The 26,888-nt window shown below is 40.2% G+C and overlaps 1 protein-coding gene across 1 annotated transcript in view; it reads left to right on the top strand.

Annotated features, from left to right (window-relative positions):
* Positions 1-26,314, top strand: part of CDC123 (cell division cycle 123) — a gene marked incomplete at its 3' end in the record, with an annotated part of 35,291 nt that extends 8,977 nt beyond the window's left edge. Inside the window, exons 6-13 of the mRNA XM_079538606.1 lie at positions 103-209; positions 6,296-6,344; positions 8,231-8,306; positions 11,385-11,507; positions 15,017-15,045; positions 22,077-22,205; positions 25,362-25,499; positions 26,288-26,314. Of these exons, the coding sequence (XP_079394732.1) occupies positions 103-209; positions 6,296-6,344; positions 8,231-8,306; positions 11,385-11,507; positions 15,017-15,045; positions 22,077-22,205; positions 25,362-25,499; positions 26,288-26,314 (678 nt within the window). The remainder of the gene's footprint in view (positions 1-102; positions 210-6,295; positions 6,345-8,230; positions 8,307-11,384; positions 11,508-15,016; positions 15,046-22,076; positions 22,206-25,361; positions 25,500-26,287) is intronic.
* Between the last annotated feature and the right edge of the window lie 574 nt (positions 26,315-26,888).

The raw sequence follows: 26,888 nt of genomic DNA, 5'->3' as shown, positions 1-26,888 counted from the left end.
TCAACTGTTGCATAATGTTTAGTTCTGATAGATCAATAGCTTGCATTACTCTCTGCTGGAAAAGCTGCGTTTTTGGATAATCTTTTTTTTCTTCCTGTGTAGGATGCTTACTGGATTGCAATGAATAGCTCTCTGAAATGTAAAGCTCTAAGTGACATTTTCCTCCTCTTCAAAAGTTCAGACTTCATTACTCGTGACCTCACTCAGCCGTAAGTAGATTTCTAGCAGCCTTATCTAGTTTAAAAAACAAATCCCTAACCCACAGAGGGTAGTTTGTCAGTACCTTGGTGTTCTTTACTGAGGGGTAACAATCAGCGTTTGAGAAAAAGTTTCATGTTGCTGTATAAAAGTTGTCCATCGAGTAAATCTCAAGTGCAGTAAGTAGTTGTTCTTTGAAATGTTCTCCCATCTTCCTCTTTTTCTCCCTGCACCACACAAAAATAAATACCAGGGCCAGTTTACTGCAGAGAATTGTGAGGCAAATTATCGTCAGTGTTACGTACCATAAGTGAGTAATTGTAAACTGCAGTTGTTTACCTAATTTCAGTGAACATGAGAGAAGTAGGCTCCATTTTCTTCTTGTACTTAATTGGCTTAATTTTGATATGTGAGTGGAAAAAAAAAAACAAACCAGGAAGACATACAGAAGTACAGCATGTAAAATCACACCATTAGGCCTTAGTTTTTTTTATTGAGCTGCTTTCTCAAGCAAATGTTGTTTTAATGTTTTGGGGTGATTTTCTTTTTTTTTTTTTTTTTTTTTTACTTTGTAGAGGCTTATCAAGCACAGTAGTCTTGTCTTATGTAGGTAACGACCTGGTGAGAATTGTATTGTCTAAAACACGAAACCATTTGTATTAATGCAGTGCAACTCCTGCCTTCCTTTCTGATTCTTTTTCAGCACTCCTTTCCCCTGTGATCTGTTGGTGCTTTTGAAATAATGAATAGATAACAACATCCTCATCCTTATCTCTGCATTTATGGAGTGCTAGCAGTGCTGTCAGTCCGATTCTGATACTGTGTTTTACGTTAGATATAACCTGTAACAGTATGAGGTGGAAAGGAGGAGAATGGGAAGGAGGGGAGATGATGTTGGAGTGATAAGACAGTTAGAGAAGTGTGTTAGACTGGGAAAACAGTTGGAAGCACTGTGAATTTAAAGTTCTGGGATCACAGAGAATGAAAATGCTAAGAGAGATGCCATCTGCATTTCAGAGTTGCCTTTCTAAGGAGCTTCTCTTTGTGATTTCCACTGATGGGAGGCCAGGCTGCTTGGCCTGGTAATCCTTGGAGCAAACTGTCCTAATGTGATCTTTGTTGTAACTGCTTGTAGGGCTGGAAATATCTCAGGGGTCTGAAAATATCTGTACACTTTTTATCAAGTCCTTTGTGAATATCTGTGGGTTTTTTGTATTCTACTGTCATAAAGAAATTGAGCAACAATTACACCAAACCCCGCCCCTTGGTGAATGCTTGTTTGGTTAACCCCATTCTAATTTTTGGGACACAGTCAAGTGTTTGGAAAGCACTGTGCACTTTTGAAAGCTGTGGCAACTGAACTTCTTTGTGTGTGCAGTCCTGTGCTTTTAGGTTATGCGTTTATATGGTAGAAAGGATTGGCTCGATTACCTTCACTGGGATTGCAATTGGTGCATTTTCTCATAGGGTTTTCATCTCACATCAGGCCAGCTTAGTGCCCCAGCTGTTCACCTTGACCTCTGCAGACAGCGCTGACTTACAGAGGAGGCAGTGAATGCAGTCCTATATTGTGAAATTTCACAGCATGGGTGTTAACCTGAGCCATCAGTAATTTCACCTTAAATTCACACCAGACTAAAAGCAGTGCTGGCTGAGCAGCCTTTAGCAGGTGTGTTCTCATCTACTGATCCTGCTTGGGGAGAAGTAACCTCCAGCAGAAAAGCTTCTCAGATTGTCCTACTTCAGTCCATTTGCACTCCTCTTCCAGAGTGCTAAAGTAGGATGCACAGTTGGGTAATGCAACTCAGCGGGTGGTAGGTAAACCAACCTCATGATGTGTTTGTCAGATTGTCACCTAACCCCAAGGTTAAGGTGAAGTTCCATTTGAGAAGCACTCCGTTTATTTCCCTTCCTGTAAGGTCTGTGAATTTGGGTGGAAATGGACCTTACAACAAGATGAACATCTCATTTTAAATGCACTTTGGTTTCTGTGTATCCTGTGAATAAAGAACAATTTAACCTGCGAATAAAGAACAAATTATTGTCCAGTCTCTGCATGATATATCTAAATTGCCAAGTTATTAATACAAAATGTCCCCATCCAAACACAGAAATAATTATTGCTGGGTTACAGAGGTGGGCTTAATTAAGCTATTGATTAGCTGCCAGCTCCACAGTCCTAGCAAGCAGAAACTAGAAGTGCAGTTGGCATAAGAACCAAAGTGCTGAACAAACAAAAATTGAAAACATAATATATCTAAATCCTTGGAGAGGCTGATCACAGTAAGGGATAGAGAAGGGATAGAAATGCTATGTTTCTGTTTTTTTCATTAATATTCATTGTGTTCTAAAAGCTTCTTGGCCTGCATAATTAACAACTGAGATGTTTGTTTATTCTTTTTTCTGTTCAATGGTGTTAACTTAAAAATATACTTCCTGGGTTGTGACACAGAGAAGACTTTACAATGGCAAGCTGAAGAACTGTTTCTTGATGTAGCATTGCCAGTGATGTGGGAATTAAAGCACTTTCTCTGCCTCTTTCTTCTCTTGTTTCCTGTCTGCTTCTCTGATATTGATCTATCTGTTGTTCAGGTCAGGGAAATGCCCTTGCTGCAATTCTTAACTGTCTCCAGTTCTGAGAAAACTTCAGCTATGCAATACCTTAACACAAACCATGAAAAATACGGCCTTATTGCAGATACAGAGCGTGACTAGATAAGCTTTGACTATTTAAATGTTTGGATTTTCTCATCACGTTGGCACTTGTTTGGTTTAAAAGCTCAGAATGAGTTAACTTTCTTCTTGGAACAGCCATAAATTAGCAAAGACTTCAGAGCAACATTCTCGTTAACGTAGTCATTGTTTCTGCTTCAAGTAAGCACTACATTTTACTTTGCTGAGTTCACAGGAAACTTGTGGGTGGTGTGATCCTTGACTTTCCAGTTTTTAATGTAGGCTTTCAAGAGCTTAACATTGTGGTTGTGTGACAGAAGAAATCCCTTTCTAACTGGGATTTCTGTTAAGCGATCAACACTCCTCTTTTGAACAGGAAGTGTGCAGCTACTACACGGCTTTCTTGCTAATTATTAGAACATTTGGGCTGCATTTTGTTAAAAGTAAATACCCCCCCAGGCTGCTATAAACAGTAGCAATAGTTTTAATGATAGGGTAGTGCCCTTCAGAGATAGGCTTGTTGTCACTAATAAGCAGAATACAAACCTTAGGAATTTTGTTGAACTTGGGAGACCGTTTCTATGATTCTGCAGTGTAGTGCTGAGCTTTTCAGATCTGCAGGTGTCGCTGTTGGGGCGTTGAACCTCACAGCATTTTTGTGGTTATTAAACAACCATCAGTAGAGATGAAATCAGGTATCTGAAGTTCAACCTTGGTCAAAAGCAACCTCATGCAAAAGCTGTTCTTGGCAGGTACTGCACTTTGGCACAGGCAGAAGCAGGTGAAACCAACCAAACCTGGATCCTTGTGAAATTGATCAGTTATGAGTAACAAAATGCCTGACTAAAGAGAGCCAAAAATGGCTCTGCTGACACTAAATGTGATTCCTTCAACTAGGAAGTATTTTTCTTTTTAGTAGGAAGTTGTGAAGCTTTTTTTTCCCTGATCTGGAAAGGTGACAGCCTGTGTTCTCCTGATGGAACATAGGAGGCAGCCTTGGCTCATGAAGAAGTGATTTGGCAATCAGGGTACCTTTTTTGCAAGGACAGTACTTAAGACTTGAATATAGCATATTTCAGGATAAACAGTTCCATGTGAGGTGATGTGGCATATGATGCCTCAGACATTTTCTTTTCTTGAGGTTTTACTCGCATGCCCATTTTTTCTCTAGGAATTTGCAGTGCAGGTAGTAATATAGAAATATATCTTTTTTTTAAATTTTATTTATTAAGGTTTTAAATAAAACTACAAGACATCAGCAGAACCGTCTGGTACAAAGTGATTCTTGCAGCTCTCATATTGGTAATTGTTTATTGTGTGATGATAATCTCAGTTCATTGCTCTCGTGGCATGATGGGTACTGGAGATTTTTCAAACCTTCTTAAGTCATTTTTCTCAGTGCTGCATGCTGCTTCGTGTAGTGGGTGCTGTTGTCAGCTGTATGCATTTGGAGATTAATGTGCATTTGCTACTTAAAAAAAGACCTTGATCATTCTCTTGTTGATATCTAAGTGTAAATCTGTAAACAAGCTGTTGACCACACCACAAGATCAATAAGCAGCAGAGTTTAACTCCTTTGTGCTTACTAGTATTTAAAATGATAATTTTCAAAGGTTTCAGAAAAGGAAGCTGGTATATCTTTCAATTTTGTGGTCCTCAGGTCTCTCTGATGCTCTTTCAGTTACCTCCAAGCCTGCAGAGGATGCAGTTGAAAGAAACTCTGCTTAGCCTTCTGCCTCTGATGTTGAAAAGGCTCTGTGCAATGGGTGAATTCAGCTGTCCAGACAGTTAATGCTGGAACAAGTTGCTAAGAAATAGAAAAGAACAGAAGATATCTTCCCCTTCCATCCATGTAGCCTCCAACCAAAATATCAATGCTAGCAAGGGTTCGTTTTGACTTTTTTATAAGGCTGTTTTTTTGACAGCTGGGAAAGATTGCATCTAACTGAAATGGAGCAGATTACAGATACCCCAATCTCAAATATGGATTTCTCTGAAAGGTAATGCAGGTCTGAATGTGCAGGGACTGTGGAACACTGCGTGTTAGGTTTTGGCTGCCTTTTTACCTGTAGTTTATGGTTATTTTGCTGTGTGGGGAGTATTTTCTTGAGCACAGTAAGCAGATATGATTGCAACGGGGGGAATCTTCAGGATAGCAAAACTGCAAGCTCTCAGGAGTGTTTCTATTGCCTTGACAGATCTTAAGTTGCTGGGAATATAAACTGTAGCTGTTATCTGTATACATGGACTTACAGATATGTGGTCTCTGATTTACTTTTGGAAAGCCTGCTCTGCTCTGTGTGGTGAATATTAAAGCCTAAACTAAAAATTTATTTCTTCTGGCAGCATACTGAGAAAGCTCTTAGGAGAGCCCTTAGCCTTAGATTGAAGGCTGGGCAGCGTGATGCTTTGCTTACAAAGTGTAAAGGCTTTGAGCAGCTACATCTTACAGTGCACTGCTTAGAGGAGAGATGTTAGGCTACTGGATTGCTTAAGTTCAGTGCCAAAGGGAGACAGGAGAAATGTTGCCATTTAAGACTGTTGCTCAGTAGTGACCCGCAGCACAGTTCTGCACATCAAAACAGTTTGTTGCCAGTATGGTCAGGAAGTGTGTTTGGGTGGAAGATTTATGCTCTCTTGCAATAATTCCTGTAATTTCAAAGGGAATTATCAAAACTTGCTGTGTAATAGCAAAAATGTATGTAGAAATTATCTTGGATATAACTGCCTCAGTTCTTGGTAGTTCCCGGATGGTGGCACACAGTGAGCTGCTCGCAAGGACAAAACCTTGACATCTGCTTGCAGTTATGGAAGTGATTTTGTTCATTTTTCACTCTCAGGAGATTTCTAAGAGTATTTCTTAAGGCTCTTTAACTTAGCAAAACACCATGCTGAGGAATCAGTAGGAATCCAGTAGTGTTGAGCAGCACTGCTTTGCATCTCCTGTTCATAGAAATGAAAGTAATCCTGAACTGCTGCAAGGCACAGTGATGTGTCTTGGTTATCTGGTTTTGGAAGTTAATGTTAACAATTTAATTAAGTTTCCTTGCAGCATAGTTTCCTTAGTGCTCTTAATGTTCGTTTTGTGCTTGAGAATCCAGTTATGCCTGCATATCAATAAAGACAAAAGGAGCAGCACTGTTAATTCAAGGAAAAAACTCAACCTTGAATAAGGTTTTAGCCAAAGTTCCTGTACAAGTTTAGGCTTTTCCAAAGTACACTACATCAAAAAAGGGTGACTGTTTGTAATTGTGGAAAGCAGTTGTCTTGTTTTCTCTCTCTGACACACTGAAATTGCTTCCTTTATCTGTCTTAGAGGTAATTTAGCTGTGGATTTGGAATTAACATTTTTGGAGTAATTTTTCCTTACTGTGGCTAGAGCCTTATATCTAAAAGCATATTTTGGTGCCTGTGACTCTTCCAGATTTATTCACTGTACTGATGACTCCCCTGATCCTCCCTTGAACTATGAGGTAAGACTTTCTCTATGATTCCTGGGTTAACTTAAGTGAATTACATGTGGGCAGGCAGCCACTTGTGCTTGAGTATGTGCCCAAAAATAATTTTTTTGTTTGTTTTGTGTTGCTGGGGAAGTGTGGTTAAGAACTGGAGGTCATTAAGTATTCATTTAGTTGTGGGTCAGAGTCAAGCTGAAGTTCAGATGCGTGAAGCTTCCTTGCAGCTTTCTGTTTTTGTCTGTCCAGTTTTGCCAGGAAGCTGAAGCTCAATAGCTGAGAGTTGTGTTTTCCTTATAATGTGTTTCTTGGGAACATCATGGCTGAGGTTACTAAGAGAAGCTAGCTGTGATGGCTGGGGTTTGTAGCTGATTACTAAGAACTGAAATGGTCTATATTATCTCATTAGATATGCTTTCTGCTGCATTAAAATACTTTGTTAGCAACTCAGATACTGCATTAAACAGTTCTTGTGGTGCTGTTTTATGATAGTTATCTAGTTATGTCTCTAATTTTTATGTAAATACAGCTTTTTGTTATCATCCTTTGGGTTTAAAAGGGCTTTGGGAAAGTGCATCAGCACTGTTTTGAAGCGCTATCTTAATGGGCTTTAAAGATACAGAAGAGTTTTTCATATTTACTTTGTAGTTTGGAACATTTGGTTATGGATTTTTTTTTATACTGCAGTTGATATTGCTGGAGTTTCCAGTGCCCACGAGCAGTAACTGAGACCCTTGAAAGAATGAATGTATCTGAATGCTCCAATTTAGGAAAAGCAGAGAGTGCTGGAAATATGCTTTAATTATTGGGCATTCTCTCCTGTTCATGATGATGGTTTACTTGCTATTTTGTTCCTGTGTCCTTATTATAACCAGTTTGTGCTTTCAGAGGTATCACAGAATTCTGCTTGGATGTATACCACAATAGGGCTTGATCTGGTTAAATTAAATTGAGTTCTCCCATCAGCTCTTTTGACTAGAGAGCAACTTTCTGCCAACTCCATGGCAGGTTTATTGTGCCATGGTTTTTTGTTTTCCATGCTTTATCATTAACACAACTTAGAAGTTGTTTTATAAATAACTTCATGTTTAAATTCTCTGTGCTCAGAGTCAGGTAAGCTGTGAGATAAAATTGGGTTTGTGGTTTGTTGTCAAATGTGGTTGTAAAAGCCTCAGTGGCTGGAGGCTGTTCCACCCCACTGAGGAGGCTGTTGAGATGCTGGACTGTCCTCATGGTAAGAAAGTTTCTTCCTGTGCCCAGTCTGAACTTTCTTCTTTCAATGTACAACTTCTCATCCTCCCATGAAGGACTTCATGACCATCTGATGTAGTCAGTGCTAGTGGCCTGTTTCTGTGCAGTCACAGAGGGCTTATGAATATAACAGCTATACCCAGGGTCTTGAAATGTGGAACTCCAGATGTATATATTGACAACGTGGCACGCACCAAACATGTAACTGTGGGAAGAAGTGGCATTTACTACATTATTTTCTGGACATCAGTGTTTAAGTACATTGGCCTTCAGAAAAGGGGGCTTTAAATTGGGAAATTATTGCCTATTAGGATAATTTTTATTTTTGCATTCTCATCATGTGTAAATTAATGCTGGGTCAAATTCTTTCGAGTATTTCCAAAGATAATTGTATGAATTGATCTTCTGGGTGGCAGCCTTGCCTGTGGCTGTGGGATCTTTAAGGTCCCTTCCAACCCAAGCCATTCCATGTTTGTATGAACTGCAGGGTAAGATTATTTTGTTGTCTGATATAAGAATTAACATCACAGATTGTCTTACTATTGCAGCAAAACTGTTGACAGATCTAGAAGATATCCCTGTTTTTTAAAAAAAAAAAAAAAAAAAAAATTACCCTCTGAAACAATGTTTTGTCATTTCTTTTCCCTTCATAGCTTGTTCTTCGCAAATGGTGTGAACTAATTCCTGGTGCAGAATTCAGATGCTTTGTCAAGGAAAACAAGCTAATAGGTGAGAATTAGAGATTAAATTATTAGATGAAGTTCTTAGAAATTTCTCTGATTTCTTGAATTGGTGCTGAATCTGAACACGCTTCTTCCTTATCACACTCAATTTGGGAATTAATGTCTATAATCTTAAATGTGGCATGCCAGTTTTCTCTCTCGACAGTCTTTGAAAGCCTGCTGCCATAGTAAGCCCAATATGATAGGGGAATATTCATGGTTCTTATTGTTAATTCAGTAACTTCACCCAAAGGCTGTTTTGTAAGGGATTCCTTTATATTCAGGAGAGAATTTTAAATCATACCCAACCTGCAGAACGAATTCAGAGGCAGTTGGTTATGTTGATTAAATGTGACCACACTTGAATGTTAAGTTCAGGAAGTTGTGGAGGCTAGAATACATCCACAGGTGCACCATGTGTCTGAATTCAAAATATATTTCGTGTATTGCTTTAGATGTATTGAATAGCTTCTCCTGTGACAGGAACCTAGACAACTACTGCACATCCAGGTGCTTGAACTGAGGGGTTTAAATGCAGTTGCAGTGTCACTCTGGAGTTTGAATTCCTTTTTGATGTGCGCTACTGTGGGATCTTTAAAGGATGAACAGAAATGAAAATGGCACAGGATTGGACCACGTAGTAGTCCTTAACAAGAACCATTCTGCTGGAACTCTTCTAACAAGAAAGTGTTGTAGCAGTAATGTTGCAAAGCTGTAATCCAGAATTGATAGGAAGCAAAGTGATTTCCTCCAAAAAAACAAAAAGCAAGTTTGTTCACTTTTTGTCCCATACCTGTGTATTCAGAAGCACCAAGATGGGCACATGTAAATGAGATGTCCAGGATTCCTCATAATGATACAGTGGGGAAGGGATATTATGTATGTGATGTTACGTAGTCCTCATTGTTTCTCCTGACATCTTCAGGCGCAGTTACTATGCTAGTACAGCACATGCCTTTTTGTACCTGCTAGGAGCTGTCAATAATTTCTCTTCATCTTGTTCCACCTTATTCAGTCATAGGAATTTACTTCCTGTCCTTTGTCTCTTGATCAGGTGTTCTATGAACTGCATGAAGACTTTTGGGGGATCTGCTGATCTGGGTGTTGTCTGTTCATGCCAATTGCAGGCTTTATTGTACTTCTTTGTAACAGTTTATTTTACTAATAGCTGAGGTTATCCATTAATCCTGCATTACTTAATGGTATTGATGTAACTTGTTGAAAGAGGAAGAGCAGAATCCTGTCCTGTTGAGTGATTTTTATGATTCTATTCAGCCTGGAGAAGAGAAGGCTCCAAGGTGACCTGAGAGCAGCATTTCAGTATCTAAAGGAGACAGAGGAAAGAAGTGGACAGACTCTTTAGCAAGATCTGCTGTGATAGAGCAAGGGAAAACAATTTCAAGCTTAAAGAAAGTAGATTTAGGTTAGATATACAGAAAAAGTCTTTTACAGTGAAGGTGGTGAGACACAGGAACAGATTGCCACAGATGTGGTGATGCCCCATCCCTGGAGACATTCATGGTGAGACTGAATGGGGCTCTGAGCGACCTGATCTCACTGTAGATGTCCCTGTTCACTGCAGAGGAGCTTGACTAGGTAACCTCTAAAGGTTCCTTCCAACTTAAATAATTCTATGATTCTAAGTGCTTCTAGAACAGAACTGCCAGTGATATGCATCACTGTAATAAATTCTAAAACATTTGAAAGCAGATCTATTACAGAATGTGCACGTGTGCATAATATGTATGCTTGAGAAAGAGACTGATATTTACTTTCAAATGCCCCAGAGCATTTTACTCTGCCTAATTAAACATTCTGCATGTTGCATTACTAAGTTTTGAAACCTGGGGAATTTACCAGTATGGGTTTTTTTACAAGCACGCCAACTGCATTTCTTAAGACACTTCCAAGTTTTTTTCCACAATATGTTCCCATGTTCTTAAAATTAATGAGCCTGTCAGTCAAGCTAAGGCACAGTACTTGCAAAGTGTAGTGAGTGCTTTTCCAGTTAGATGGCTGCATCCCCTGCAGCGCTGCCATCTCTTGCTTTTTGTTTTTAGGCTTAACATTTGCAGTGGTATTCATAATTCAAAGTTGCGCTTAAGCTGTGAACTTTATATGGACTTTTTGAAAGAGTTCATCTTTGGAGGTGGTCAGCTTTGTCCTAAAGTAAGACTTAGTCTCTGTGTTTTATTTATGGGTAGAAGAGTACACTGCCATCACTAATGCATCTTCTGCGGAGGATTCTGGCTTTTTTTTCTTCCATAAATACATGTTACTCATCTTGCGGTGAGGCATAGGTCTTAGTTTGATGTTTGTCCAGCAGAGTATTGCAGTGGTTGATGTTGACATATCCTGCATGAGAACTTTTGTCATTTAAGATGCGAGTGTTTAATCCTGTTGATGTTGACATAAACTATCATCTTGCATTCAAACAAATGCCTGAACGGAGTGCTTGTGATGTAGTTGGGATGATTTATCTACTGTCCGAGACAGAAGAAAGCCCTCAGGTGGGCACAAAGATACTAGATAATATGTCACTTTAATTCTAGGGTTTAAGGTTTCAATTCTTGTGTCTTATCAAACGGGTATGTGTTGTTTCATGCTTAATGAGTAGGTTAAATGAGAATCTTTATGATACGTTCAATTTTGTCCTCTTTGCTAATTGGCAAACCTGGCCTCTCCCCCTTTCATTTCACTCTTCCAAATGGAAGTGTTTTTCACTGGAGTAAACGGTGAATGAAACTGAAAGGGCAAGACAACAAATGGAAATGTAAACTTGGGCAAAGATTACTTCTGAAACTCACTTAAAAATAGTGAGAGCATGTGCATGTAAACTGAGGTTCACCAAACATAGGGCAGAACTGTAGAAGGAGGAAGTTTGTAATGGCAGTGCTTCCAACACTGGAGAATAAAACCAAACAGCAGGTCATTGTTAACAGTTGAAAGCTGGGAGAACCCTGTATTTTGAAATGGTGATGGTAGTGTGGGTACTGTGACAACTGTGTGCTGTGTGAGTGTTTTCTGTATTTGTTTGTTCTTTCCGTGTCTGAAGCTCTTCATAATCAATTAAATTTTTTGACAGGTATATCACAGAGGGACTATACTCAGTACTATGACCATATCTCTAAGCAGCGTGAGGAGATCTGTAGATCAATACAGGAGTTTTTCAAGAAACACATACAGTATAAGTTCTTGGATGAAGACTGTAAGTATCTGCAGCCTTCAGTTACAAAAGGGAACATAGGTGGGGAGGTGGGTGTTGGGGAAGGTTTTTAAGGACATTCTGCACTTGTAGTCATAAAGACTTAACAAACAAAAGATTTGTTTACTTGTGCGTTTGCTTGCTGTTTATTTTCTTTAAAGGCTTTTCCCCCCTTAGGCTTGTTTCTAAATAAGAAAAAATCAGCATCTGAGTAACGGGATAAGAAATACTTAACAAAAGGCATTCAATACTAAGGAAAAATACTTATAAAGATGTTTCATGCTAAATATTGGTGTATTCTCTGAAGAAAAGATCTAGAAGTTTATTTTCAAGAACTTATACTAGTTTCTGTTAGAATATTGATGTACAGCATTTTGTCTGCTCAAACTTTGGAATGGTATTTGAAATTCTGCCATACCTAAGCAACCTAATTAAATCGACTCAGTTTGTAAATATGAAATCCTTTATGAATTTTATCAGTAATAATCTCACTAAACCATGTCAGGAAACTAAGGTAGTGTTCTGTTGTGATGTGATCGAGATGGGTGAAAACTATGAGGAAAGTTATATTGTTCTGGTGTGGACCAACCCTCAGTTTAGTAACATATGCACATAAGAATTGTCTTGTGTTGTCTTTCATAAAAAGTTGACTATTCAGCCATCAGGTAAGCTCTGAACATGGTTAATAATTTTGCTATTTGAGTGCCATGGTTACTCAGATCTTTTCTGTCTGACTTTCTGAAAGGATTCCTTCTAATGCCAGTCTCTTTTTACTGACATTTAAAAAAAAAAAAAAAGTGGCTCTGCATGATTCTTTTTATTTCAGTCTGGATATAATGCGTATAATTATTATACTAATTTATCAGATCTGTAGCCCTAACATTTTGAAGTAAAATCAATCATACAGATCTGACATTATGATTACTGTTTTAATTTCCTCTGTGTCCCAACATAATTTCAGATTGTATGTAATCAGCTGATAGATAATAATTCAGGGCACTATTTTTAGAAATTGGTGCCCAGATTTCAGTTCTGCTGCGTAGTAAACTGAAAGGTCTGAAGTGTTATCCTATGTAAAGTAGGTTAAACTGTGCCATCCAAATTACCTTCTAGGGAAATGAGGTTTCAGGGTCACCTTCTGGGATGGAGGTTTGTTAGCCTTTTGGTCTTGGGCACAATACACGGGTAACCCTTCCTGCTGCAGAGAAATCCCAACCATATCTCTGTTTCCACGGTCTAGCAGCATATTTGTTGTTAACAATGAAAGTCTGCTTTTGTTTGCTGTCAGAAGGAAAGGTATTGTAGCTCTTTCCCTGACTCCTTGCTTCGTTGGGGCTTTCAGTGCTGTTTGCTCTGCTTTTTCCAGTTGGTCTGTTAGTATCTCCAGATGGAAGAATTGAGTCAGAGCAGCTGAAGCGCTGCGGAGTTGGAGCAGTAAGATAACAGATGGGCAAATGCATTTTAAATACTTTTAAATGATGATAGAACCTTCTAAAATCCTTTCATAGGAGCCCAGTGAAAGAAGTCCTCCAGAGGTATTGATGCTTGCCACAGAGCCAACCTTCATTTGCATTCAGTTCTAAGCAATTGGTGGTTAAGTTTTACTCCAGTCTCACTGGCACGCAGCTTGCTGCTCCGCAGTTGGTCCCTAAAGAAGGAACAGTGCAAGTTTTCCTCTCTGTTTGCTGTTAATCAGTGTCTTAAATTAGTCACCAATGTGCAATCAGTCTTAATGGGGTTGTAAATCCCACTCAGTCTCAATGATTAATGATCACTGCTGCCATAGGCTTGCTCCAAGCTGACAGGCATTGTTTTATAATGGAACTCAGATGAAAAGGTTTTCTGTTGAACACAGTACAAGCAACAAGTTCAGTTGAACAGCCGTGGAAGAAATCTAGAGCTGCTGTGCTTATCCTGGCATTGGTGACTTAGTCACTGTGGGTTTGTCTTACTGAGAAAGTCACAGCACTTAATTCTAGAGGGTCATTTTAAATTGACGTAACTGAGCTTGTGCAAAAAGATTTCTAGGCTTTATGGTCAAAAACAATGATGTGACTGGTTTTGGCCCTGAGTTTTGCCTTTGTGCAGCCAACTCGGCGCAAAGCATGAGGTTAAGCTGCTGAGTAGCTTTATATGCATGGACAAGATCTATCAACTTGTCTGCTATTGACAGGCAACTTCCTGAGGAGCTGCTGGGGCTCAAGTATTCTTTAGTCATATCCTGAGTTCAGTTTATCTTATGTGAATTGGGAAATCTCTTAGCTGAAATATTCCCTTCCTCATTAGTGAAGAAAGTGACAATGCAGCATTTGTCTGAGTGTTTTCTAATTCTGGCTTTTCTTTCCTCTGCTGAACTGGTACCGTTTCTGCATGCATTCATGCCTGAGTGCTTATCTGTAGATTTTTCCATAGATGAATAGAAAGACAAATCAAAGGTTTGCTTAACCATACAGAACAGAAGCTAACAGATAGAAGCATGTGCAAAGATTTGTGCTTAATTAACCAATGGGAGTGGCACTAGTGTAACTAGGCAAGGCAGAATGACTTAAATCACTGAGTAGCAGAGATTTTTTGAAAGAGCTGTTGATAACCAGTAGGTGTGCAGTGTCTGCTCTGTGTGACTTTAAACATAGCCCTTTCTGTGCCTCATCCTCAGCATGCCCACTGACCCCTTTGTTCCTACAACCTGTTAGTCTTGTTATCTGCTGAAGTCCTAACCTTTTTTGAAGCAGGATCTTTCTCTCATTAAATGTGATGTCTAGCACAGTGCAGGCCTATCCTTCCATGAAATGTCTCAGTTCTGCTGTAAAACAAACAGCAGTAATGTAGGCGACAAGCTTTTCTCTGTGCTAAGAGTTTATCTGATGATCTCCATTAGGAGGAAAAATGAACAAAACAAACCAGAATTAAATGAAAAAGCCCAGCAGACGCTGTATCAGTGTATTAACAATAGTTCTTGAAAATTTTCAAGTTCCTCTTGGAAATTAACCTAATTCTGGCTTGCAGTTCTCTAGATGTATTGACTTTGCCAGTTGTGTAGTGTACAAGAGTATGTATTTAGAATCACAGAATGGCTTGGGTTGGAAGGGACCTCACAGATCATCAAGTTCCGACCTCCCTGTCACAGGCAGGGTTGCCAGCTGATAGGTCAAGTACTAGAGTGGGTTGCCCAGGGCCCCATGCAGCCTGTCTTTGAACGTTTTCAGGGATGAGGCATCCACAACCTCTCTGGGCAGCCTGTGGCAGCACCTCAACATCCCCTCAGAGGAAAAATTCCTCTGACATCTAATCTGAACTCTCCCCTCCTTTCATTTAAAACCATTTCCCCCTGTCTACTCATTATCTGTCTGTGTAAAAAGTTATTTTTCCTCCTGTTTATAATCTCCCTTTAAATATTGAAAGGCTGTAATGAGGTCTCCCTGCGGCCTTCTCTTCTCTAGGAGAGTTTTTGACATCTTCTGGGAAATTGTGTCTTTCAAGGTTAACTTTTTTTTTTTTCCTCTCTTTTTCAGTTGTTTTTGATGTGTACCGAGACAGCAGGGTAAGTGAACAACAGATTGTTTATTTGCTTAGCAATTAATTGTTTGTTCTGTGGAAGTTGTACCTGAAACCCTAGTGAGAGGAGTCAAAGAATAGCTGCTTCTTCCTAGAAGTGATCCTGGCACAAAAAAAAAAAAAAAAAAAAAAAAAGCTACTTGGTTTTATCATTCTGTTCCTGAATTCCTTTTCAATGTTTGATACTGTCAATGGGAGGAAAGCGATAGAGTTAGGGTTGTAAGTATGTCTTTGCCAGTGATGTAATTATTTAGTAAATATTTTCTTTCAGACAAGTAGTCTGTCTTCAAGCACATAACTTTAGCTTCAGCTACAGCTGTGCCTGAATTTGTGTCCAGAGGAGGACTGTGAAGATGATCAGAGGGCTGGAGCACCTCTCCTACGAAGAAAAGCTCAGAGATGGGCTTGTACAGCCTGGAGAATAGAAGCTCTGGAGAGACCTCTTTGTAGCCTTCCAGTAATTGGAGGGATCGTAGAATCACAGAATGGCCTGGGTTGAAAAGGACCACAGTGATCATCCAGTTCCAACCCCCTGCCGTGTGCAGGGTCGCCAACCACCAGACCAGGCTGCCCAGAGCCACATCCAGCCTGGCCTGAATGCCTGCAGGAATGGGGCATCCACAGCCTCCTTGGGCAACCTGTTCCAGTGTGTCACCACCCTCTGTGTGAAAAATTTCCTTCAAATATCTAACCTAAACCTCCCCTCCAGTTCAAAACCATCCCCCTTGTCCTATCACTATCCACCCTATTAAACAGCCGTTCCCCCTCCTGTTTATGTGCTCCCTTCAAGAACTGGAAGGCCACAATGAGGTCTCCCTGGAGCCTTCTCTTCTCCAAGCTAAACAAGCCCAGTTCCCTCAGCCTTTCCTCACAGGAGAGGAGCTCCAGCCCTCTGATCATCTTAGTGCCCTCCTCTGGACCTGCTCCAAGAGCTCCATGTCCTTCCTGTGCTGGGGACCCCAGGCCTGTATGCAGTACTGCAGATGGGGCCTCACAAGAGCTGAGTGGAGGGGGACAATCACCTCCCTCTCCCTGATGGCCACTTCTTTTTTTAAATGCAGCCCAGAACACAGTTGGCCATCTGTGCTGCAGGCACACACTGCTTGCTCATGTCCAGCTTCTCATCTACCAGACCCCCAAGTCCTTCTCCACGGGCTGCTCTCCACGAGATTTCCCCCCAGTTTGTATAAATACCTGGGATTGCCCCGACCTGAGTGCAGCGCCCTGCACTTGGCCTTGTTGAACCTCATTGGGTTTTCAGGGGCCCATTTCTCCAGCCTGTCTGGGTCCCTGTGGATGGCTTCCCTTCCTTCCAGTGTGTGAACCGCACCGCTCAGCTGCTGTCATCCACAAACCTGCTGAGGGTGCACTCGATGCCATCATCTGTGTCACTGATGAAGATGTTGAAGAGCACCGGTCCAAGACTGACCCCTGAGGGGCACTGCTTGTGACCAGCCTCCACCTGACACAGAACCATTGATCATATCTCTTTGACTGCATCCAGCCAATTCCTTATCCATTCTAATTGAACCATTAGAAACAGAAGGGAGACTGACTTTATAAACAGTCTGCTTGTGATGGAACAGGGAGGGAATGTCTTTAAACTAGAATTCAGGTGGTAGGAAGCTATTCTTTACTTTGAGGGTGGTGAGGCACTGGCACTGCTGCCCAGAGAAACTGAGGGATGCCCTATGCCTGGAGGTGTTCAAGGTCAGATTGGATGGAGCCCTAAGCTGGTGGATGGCAATCCTGTCTGCAGCAGGGCTTGGAACTAGATGGTCTTTAAGGTCCCTTCTAACTCAAGGCAGTCTATGATTCTTGGAATTTCATTCTATTGAAGGCAATTTAGATGTCTTTAAGATAAATTCTGGTATAGTATTACCAGATGGGATGCCATTCAGAGGGACCCCCTAGACAGGCTTGAACTGTGGGCCCAGGAGAACCTTGTGAGGTTCAACAAATATGAATGCAAGATCTTGCATGAGGGAGAGCTACAAAGGTGGTCCAAGGGATGGGGATGGAATGCCTCTCCTATGAGGACAGGCTGAGAGAGCTGGGGCTGTTTAATCTGGAGATGAGAAGGCTGTGAGGTGACCTGAGTGTGGTCTTTCAGTATCTAATGGGGAGCTAGAGGAAAGAAGGGGGCAAACTCTTTAGCAGGGTCTGTGGTGACAGAACAAGGGAAAATGGCTTCAAGCTTAAAGAGGATAGATTTAAGTTGGATACAAGGAAGAAGTCTTTCCTGGTGAGGGTGGTGAGACACTGGAACAGGTTGCCCAGAGATGTGGTTGATGCCCTGTCCCTGAAGACTTTCAAGGCGAGGATGGGTAAGACCCTGGGCAACCTGATCTAACTGTAGGTGTTCCTGTTCACTGCAGGAGTGTTGGAGTAGATGGCATTTAAAGGTTCCTTCCAGCTCTAAGGATTCTATGGTAAATAGCTTAAGTGAAGCACTGCTCACTCTATGTAGTGCCTACTATAGGTGGTTTTGACAGAAATGTAGCTAAGAGTTCAGCTGGAATTAGTAGGCTATTTCAAAAAATGAGGAGGGTGATGTTTTGCTCACTAAAAGAAATTCAGTAGATTCTTAGCAGTTTTTCTTAAAAAATAATAATAATAATAAAAATATCCCTATAGCATCTGAACTCATCAAAGTTAATCATTTCTTCAGTGTGTTCTTTAGCAGTTGAAAAAATAACTCTTACTCTAGGACACAAAAGAACGATCATCAAGAGTATATGATTGTTGTATTCCCAATTTAAAGCAGATGGAAGCTATTTTTTTTTCTGTTCAAATTGTTCCAGCTGTGGTTGAGTGCTCAGCAAGTTGAAACACTGAGCATGCAGATAGTGACAGAATGGGGAGAGATGTCCCATCCTAACTTGAAATGCTAGCCACCTTCACTTCTCCTAGTGTCAACCTACAGAAACAGGTCATGTGAGCTATGCTCTAACAGCACGTACGTATTGTCTTAAAGGAGTCCACAACTGAAAAATCCAAAAGCTGATTTTAGGAATGACATTCAGTCACTGAGTTAAGTTAGGAATATTTGTACTTAGTTTGTATAAAAACTTTGACTTCTGATGAAGTATTTTATAATTGTGTAATAGTAAATCATGCCGTAGTTCGTGAAACAGAAACAAAAGAAATGTGTGATGTGGAAAATTACTGTATTGTTACTGAGCCCAGCTTTCACTGTAAGTATCCAGAATCGGGCTAAAAGCAGCCATGCTGAATGGCATGTGAAACTTACCTGCCTGGATTCAAACCATCGGACGTGAGGATGTTGTCAGATGAAACAAGGAGCAGTGCTTTAGCATCTAACCAAGCCCTGCTTTTGGGTACTCTGCCTCACAACTGAAGTGTGAAGACAGTTTATTTAAGTAAGAGGCTTCAGCCCCTGTGATCTCAAATAAACAGTGTTTCTTCATCTGTCAGGATAGAATATATCTGTTTGTAGATAACTCTCAGTGCCTTCTACCCTCGAGTCTTGTAAACTGCCAGATAATCCTTTGTGTGTCAAATCCTCCTCCTTTCACACGTACTTCTGTGGTTTGCAATTGTATTATTCATTGCTCCCTTTGTATGTGAGATATAGGTAGCAAAAGAATATTGAGTATTGCTGAATCTGATTAATTTCCAGAGCCCATGCTCTTCCTTGGGCTGGTTGCATGGCAACCTCACCTACAGAATGAAAGAAATGTCCGACGTCTGCTTATTTTAAATTCTTTCAACTCTAAAATAGTCAGCTTGGAGAAGCTTGTTTCCTTACTGTGGCTGTGGAAGAGAGCAAGCCACTCCACCTGTTCTGTAGTTGCTCGAGAGGCTGCAGAGTGGTCTGCCACAGGTCCAGCTTATTGAATTGGAATGACGGTGCCCTGGTTTGAGGGCAAACTTTTCTATGGCTGACCTTTCCTTTTACTCTCTCTTCACTGAGCTCTTCTGAGCTAGTACCTGGTTTGGCAGACAGACCTTCTTTTAAGGCAGAAATGCTATTATACAGTTTTCAAAGCTGGATGATCTGAATACCTAGCTCTAGAGAGGTCCTGTTGGAGGACCAGTAGCCTGTTTCCATTTGGATTGGCTTTTTTTGCACAACAGCTGACAAGAGTTTCAGCTCTGCTGTTGCTCCTGGTAATACCTCTTACAAGTTCTACTCCTTGTAACCATGTTCAAGACAAGTCACTGTGTTACAGAAGACCAGTGCAAAGCTTCAGGCCACTGCAAATTCACAACTCTCTTCTTGTTAACACGCAAACCAGCACTAGCATCTATCTGCCTTGTGAGCACTGTCAGTGTGCTTGCAGGTGCAGCTGAAGCTAGGGAAATGTAACAGTTTTGTTTGCATTTTATCTTTTAACTTCCTTTAAACAGTCTTTGTCACAAGCATTTCCTTTCAGCAGCATACTGCTTAATGCTTTAGAAAAACAAAACATGAAGCTGTCATGATACAGTAAATCTATCGGTTCCTGTTTTAGGATGAGGGAAAAAAAAAAGTTATGTAATAACATGATTTTTTTTTTCCTATCCAGATAAGAACAGCCTTGCTTCTCTGGCTTGTGCAATTCTGTTCTCTCATATGGTAAAGATGCCAGAAGACTGCAGATAAATAGCTGTACTATTGCTCTTTAGATACAGTGTGTATCACCTCAAATGGCATTTAAATCATAAAATTCAAAGTAGGACTTGAATGGATATTTTACTTAGAGAAAATACGGTTTAGTTACTCACCCAGAGCTATGTACATTCCCTTTAATGAAACCTGAGAAAGGATGTTGTTGGCCACTTTCCATCCATTTGCAACTAATGGGGCTCAGCGTAGATTTAAGATGGTCTCGAGGTGTTGGAGTTGGAGTACCACTGTCTGCAGAGAAAGGGAGAAATGTTTCTGTGAGCACCTGAGCAGACAGATGTTCCTTTCAGTAGTCAAAAATGTTTTTCAGTTTTTTTTTTTCCAGGTACATCTTTTCCCCAAGGAAACAATCTTGAATTCCTATTTATGGAAAAAATAAGTTTCATGTATTTGGGGTGAGAAAAAGCCTTTGAGAAAGCCTGTCATGGGGAAATCCTTTATTGAGTGTAAACATTTCTGATGCAAGGAAAGATTCTCTGAACTGCAGAATGAACTTTGCCAGCCATTGCTTCTCTCTGTGATTAAATTGGTCCATTAATTTGTTTTTCTAGAGTTATAGAATGCATGTGAATTTCAGATTCCTCCTTCTGATGCCTTGGAGCTAGTGAGATGTTCCCATTAACAAAAGTAAAACATTGCTTATAATGAGAGTTTGTGACTGTGTTTCTGGGAGGAACAGAGATGCAAAATGATAGCAGAGCTTGTCCCTTTTTGCTGTCTGTGGTAGTGGTGTCAGTTTTGGTTCACAGGTTTTCCAATTTAGCCATGCAGGTCTGTGCTGTTACACTCTTCCATAACAAGTAAGAAACAGTTCAGGTCTGTGTCCTTGCAGTTCCCAGCTTCTTTTGTAGCTGTCTGTTTTAGCACTGCTCTTACAGTTCTCTGGCTTCTTAAAACTTGCTTTGAGACAGCTGTACCCAATTGATTTACCCTGAGAGGCAGACCACTACAGGTCTGTGCGCAGCCAGGTTGCTGTGTTGGCACAGCTCCCATTTACAAGAAATATTGCTGGTTTCATTTGTGGTGGGACTTCCCCAACCTGCATTAGTAACTCAGTATAGATGGTGACAGACTGTTTTTAGCCTCTAGCAGTTCTCTGCTGTTGTATGGGTTTATATTCGTTTCTTACTCTACAGCACTTAAATGCTGTGAGCGTGGCTTAGGTGGTGTGGGTGGAAATCTCCATGTTACTCTACGACTGAAGGCTTCAAAGGAATGAATCTACATGTTAGAAAACAGATGGCTGTGGTATAATAGTTGAAGATACATTGAAGTTTGCATCAAGATAGGATCTTTCAAAGACAGAAGATCATTCAGGAAGGAGAGTGAGTAAAGGAAAGCAAATTTTTTTAGTAACTGCACAGTTCTCAGGTGTGATTTCCAGTTGGTTTTTAATAAACAAAGTAAATCCCATCAATCCATCATCCCACTGATGTTTCAGAAACCTTCGTCTCCCTGTTTGGAAGATCTGACTTCTTCTGTATGTGGCAGGTGTTTTGCTAGTTCTCAGTACCACCTGTATTCGTATTTTGTTATGAAGTTTTTGTTTTATTGGATGACTCTTCCTTGGGTAAGAAGAGGTGCAGCTTCAGCACAGGGCTATCTTGAGATGGCTCAAGGAACACAAGTCCTTTCTTGCTCCTTGGCAGACTTCTGTTACCTTCAATAAGTCATGTCAATGTCTCTGCGTACGTTCTTCACTTGTAGAATAGGCGTGCTCTTGTGCACACTACCAGAACTGTTTGACATATGAATATGTTCGAGGTATGGCAGGAAAAATTAGCCTGGACTACTAAGGGTTATATTAAAAATGCCCTTGTGGTTTTTTCAATCTATATCTATGCAGCATCTTTCAGCTTTCATGATCTCCACCAGCAAATTGCAGGTTTTGCTCTGTATTTTTTACAGTCCGTTCTGAGAACAAGAATAGCAATCCTTTCAGGCTGCTGAATATATAGGAGTGCTGAGGTGACTTTTGATGGAAAGCAAAATACCTGGGTTTTATTTCTTTGTATTTCTTTTTTTTTCTCTTCCTTGTTCATGCTGTCTGGAGATCATGGAGGATTTCTGTGGTTTCACCTTGGCATAGAACTGCACGTTATGTAGAGCTGAATTCAGTTTACTTGAGCTCTGTCTGATCTTCTGTCAAAAATAATAATAGTAATAATAAAAATATAAAGTCAGAGCTTGCTGTGTTTTAAAACTGTTTGCCTAATGTAAAGTATGTTACAATATTTTCAGCATGTAAGAACAGATGCTTTCAGTTTTGGCATCTATTTTTGTCTCTAAAGACCAGGCATATTACAGTAGTATAAGTGCATGCATGTTCTGGCTCTATTTAAAACTATGTGACTTGTTTTAATTCTTCTGTTGTTACATTGCAGGGTAAGATTTGGTTAATAGATTTTAATCCATTTGGAGAAGTAACAGACTCACTGCTGTTTACGTGGGATGAACTGACCTCTGGGAGAAATCTGAAAGGCGACCAGAGTGAAGGGGAAGCAACAGAACAGGTACAGCTCTGCTGCTAGGTAGCTGGCTAGCAAATCCAGAAGGCATTAGGGCCTCTGCTGCTTCTTTTTTCATAACTGAATTATGGTGCAAATCCCACTGAAGTAAATGAAAGTCCTCAGCTCTTGAAATGTAAACTCTTTGTGAGTAGAATCAATCTATCTTTCTGACAGTAGTTTATCTCAGTAAGCAGCACCTGCTAGTGTTAAATGCCTACGAGGGAATTTGTACTTCAAACCATACAAGCCCATATTGCAGTTTTGACCTCATTGTGAGGAAGATGCCCTGAAAATTGCTTTCACTCAGTTCTAATGTATTTTAAATTTGTTCTACTCTTTTCAATTTCTTTTAAAATCTGTTGCTTTTCTGTTTATTTGCTTGAAGTTCTGTTTTGTTGTCAACGGTTTATGGGCTGGTCCGGCCCAGTTCCGTGACCAGCAGGGCGGAGGGATCTGCGGATCCGCGCCTCTGGGAAAGGGGAAGCAGGGGACCCCAAAATACTTGAAAACAACAGCACTAATCTGAGGTGGAACAAATGATTTTACTAAATATAGTATTAGTAAAATACAATGAGAGAGAGAGAGAGAATCTGTTTGAATTGTATAGACCTCACCACAATGCTGGGGTGAGAAGTGCAGTCCAGTTGAGTGACTGAAGTACAGACGGCAAAGTGCAGATGGCGAAGCGCAGGCAGCGAAGCGCAGATAGCGAAGCGCAGACAGCGAAGCGCGGGCGAAGAAGAAGGATCAGGTGACCTTGCATGGAGTTATATCCCCTTGCTGACCGCAAAGCCTCCTGGGGAAATGCAGTTCTTCTCCGTCGGACGAACATTCGGCAGATATCAAACCCCACCCCCAGTGCATTACATGATGTTATGGTGTGGAATACTGATGACCAAAAATCATAAAACCATGACATTCCACCCCTTATTCTACATCACTACATCATGCTTAACACATGGGATTACAGACTGCACTCCCCCAACATCAAATTCCCTTGTGGTACACACTGAACATCCCCGTTTTTCTGCATCACCCACCAGGTGGACCCAGGTCCCTGGGCAAAGACAGTTCCGCGAAGAGGTTTGCCCTTCCCAGAAGCAGGAAAAACCCAAACTGCTTTTCCTAACATGTTCTTTACATGTACTACAGGGACCTTATCTCCCTCTACAATATGTAGGGAGCTGGATTGGGTAGGACCATCTCGACTGATTGATCCTCTGGTGTTAACCAGCCAGGTGGCTTCTGCCAAATGCTTCTCCCAGTGTTTAAATGTTCCGCCACCCATTGCTTTCAACATGGTTTTTAACAACCCATTGTAGCGTTCGATCTTACCAGAGGCTGGTGCATGATAGGGGATATGATAAATCCACTCGATGCCATGTTCTCTGGCCCAAGTATCCACAAGTGAATTTTTAAAATGAGTCCCATTATCTGACTCAATTCTTTCCGGGGTGCCATGTCGCCACAGGATTTGCCTCTCCAGACCTAATATGGTGTTTCGGGCGGTAGCATGGGGTACTGCATATGTTTCGAGCCACCCGGTTGTTGCCTCCACCATGGTGAGCACATAATGCTTACCATTGCGAGATCGTGGCAAAGTGATATAATCAACCTGCCATGCCTCCCCATATTTGTACTTTTGCCATCGCCCTTCCTCCCAGAGAGGTTTCATCCTCTTAGCTTGTTTAATTGTGGCGCATGTATCACAGTCATGAATGATTTGTACAATGGCATCCATAGTTAAGTCCACCCCTCGGTCTCTGGCCCATTTGTATGTTGCGTCTCTCCCTTGATGACCTGAGGTCTCATGGGCCCACCGAGCTAAAAATGAGGGCTAAAAATGTTTATTCATATTTGATAGGAAGCAAGAAGAAGCTTAATTTCTGTATCCTCCTCATATTGAACACTCTGTGGTACACTTTGTCCTTTGGTTGGACTCCCTGGACTTGCAGAACAGTGCTGTTTTATCCCTGTTCTAAGCTGCGTTCTCTGTGTGAAAACAAATAACTTCCCATTAATTTGGAGGAAGGAAGAGTCTTTTATTTGTTCTCCAGCTTCTTCCTTTTTGTGTGATTGAGACAAGCCCTCACATCTAAATGGGTTCTTATGAGTGGCTGGGTAGAAGAGAGAAAGCTAGTGTGATCTTATGAAGTACTTGCTATTTGTCTGAGAGATGACTAGTCAGATACTGTGGGCTTCTCTTTGTAACTGTAACTGAAGTGACATTATTGAGGTTATTTGAGCTTTGCTTTGGTACCATCACCATTTTCATAACATTGAAAGGGAAATAAACTACTGTTTTCTCTTAGTCTCATGGTGTGTGTAAATTCAGCGATCTCTTCTGCTAGAAGCTGTCTCCCTTGTTAAAGCACATTCCCAGTTCCAGCTTTCCATGGAGCACCTGAATTTTGTTTTGTGGATTTATTTTTCTGGGTGCCAAGTGGTTTACATAATTTTTCTGGTATAAGCCTGAATGAAGAGTAGAATGACTTTTCTTCACGCTGAAGCTTGCATGCAATAGTAAAATCTGTTATAAAGTTACTGAACTTCCTTTAAAATGAAGTTACCTACTGCCATGCAATTAGCAATTGTATTGCTTGTCAGTCCTAGAGTATCTAAAATATATAATAGATTAAAGTGAAATTTATATTAAGTTAAACCTGCTAGAATTGAGAATTTAGAGATCCTTTTGAGTGTTGTATAGAGGTATTTTTACCTTCAGTGAATAAATTGCTCAGAAAGCTTAGATCATAGTTTTAATAATACAAACATGGGTTTAAAGAAAGAACCTATGAAAAGGGGCTTAGAGGAGTTACTGTAAACTTTTTCTTTTACACACAGTCACGTAGATTTCCTGATAGCTCCATTGCTATGGCACCATTATAAATATACATATTAAACACATTTCTATCATATTTTAACTTTGAAGTGAGGAAATGAATGTATTTGACTGTTGGTAACATTTTAACTCTTGCTTTTAATTGCACGGTTTTTAATGACAAAACATAAAATTGTTAAAAAGTGCAAGGTTAGTCGACTGCAAGCTAAATAAGCTCTGCTGCAAGGTGACTCAGGCACTATAATGGAGGAGTTCAAATGATGTTCCTGGTTTTACTCAGACACTGTTTTTGTCTTATCCATCATTCTTTTCCAAAGGACTATCCAGTTTTTCGTTGTACAAACAGTCAAGTTACTGTCCAGCCCAGCCCATACCTGAGTTACCGACTGCCAAAGGATTTTGTGGACCTGTCTACAGGAGAGGATGTTCACAAATTAATTGACTTCCTTAAACTGGTAAGAGTTACCAGAAAATTTTTACTTACTATCCCTGTAAAGTGGTAACATCTAAGTGCCTGAAACTGCTTTTGTAATTAGCATAGGTTATGTGTTTGCATATAAAATGTATGGGTTGGTTTTGTATGTATGTATGCATGTATTTTCTTTCATTGAGGAAGAGCAAGCTCTCCTTTTGATCTCGCTTCATTTAATTAATTTTATCTTTAGGGGAAGCAATGAGTGTAGTTTGACAAGTCACACTCAAGAACCTTGTGGGTTTCTTTTTTTGTTGAAATGTAAATATAAATGTAGTCTTAATGGAAATATATATATTTTTAATAGCTGAAGTTGATGCATCTCAGAACTTCTTTAAAAGTTGCAAGATAAATATATTAGGAAAAACGTGATTCCTTTCTTCCTTCAATAATAGTGACTAGGGAATGTGACTCTTTTACATGTGGGGAGAGAAGGCAAATTGCCTTCATCCTGATTACTGAGTTCTACCAGTTGATTAATTGGGGGTGCAAATCTTGTTCTTTGGTCTAAATAAAATCTAGTAGTTTGGGATGAGGGAGAGAGCTGCCATTGCTGGAAACATTCTCTTATACCATTCAAAAATAGCTTAGAAATGTGGTCGTTGTCTAATATCCATTTTATCTTTGATACTTGTGATTTATTAGTGCTCTCACTTCACAAATTGTATTATAGAATAGTTTAGGTTGGAAGGGACCTTTAAGATCACCTAGTTCCAACCCCTGCTATAGGCAGGGAACTGTATCCTAACATTGTGAATTTTCTTTTGACAGAAAAGAAATCAGCAAGACGATGACTGAGATATCAAGAAGTGTTGCAGTGAATTGTGGAACAATTCAATCAAGAAATGCAGAAAAAGCTGTGTTTTGGGAACTATTAAGCTAAAGAAAAACTGTCTTCTATAGTCAACAAAAGAACTTAAAAGCTGGTTTATATAACAATGTAGAAAGCTTCTTCATGGAAACATGGAGGTCAGGGTGAGATCTCCTCGGATTCCAGCTTAAAGGCCATGGCACAGTGATGCAAGCAGCAATCTGAGTGCAACTGACTGCCTTCATATCACATAATGTAAAAATGGATGCTATTGAAATATGCCTTTGGACTCTTTAGTTATAAATAGGACAGCATTTAATTCGTCTGCAGTTAAAACATCAAGAATTCTCTGAATTTAGACACTGTCTTGCTTAAAATATAGAATAGCTACAAGGAAAAAATTTTTTTGTTCATTGTGAAGGCTGTTGCTTCTTTCATTTCGTGGAACAAATGTAACTACTAAAGCTTCCTTGAAACTTATTTTTAACATAATTATATACTAGGCGTCAGCTGTGGCTTTAATATAAATAGTGAAACGTAACATGAACCTGTAATGTTAGG

Source organism: Tetrao urogallus, assembly GCF_951394365.1.
Source record: "Tetrao urogallus genome assembly, chromosome: 1".
In the NCBI taxonomy this organism is placed as follows: domain Eukaryota; kingdom Metazoa; phylum Chordata; class Aves; order Galliformes; family Phasianidae; genus Tetrao; species Tetrao urogallus.
This window is presented reverse-complemented; position numbering and strand designations above follow the sequence as displayed.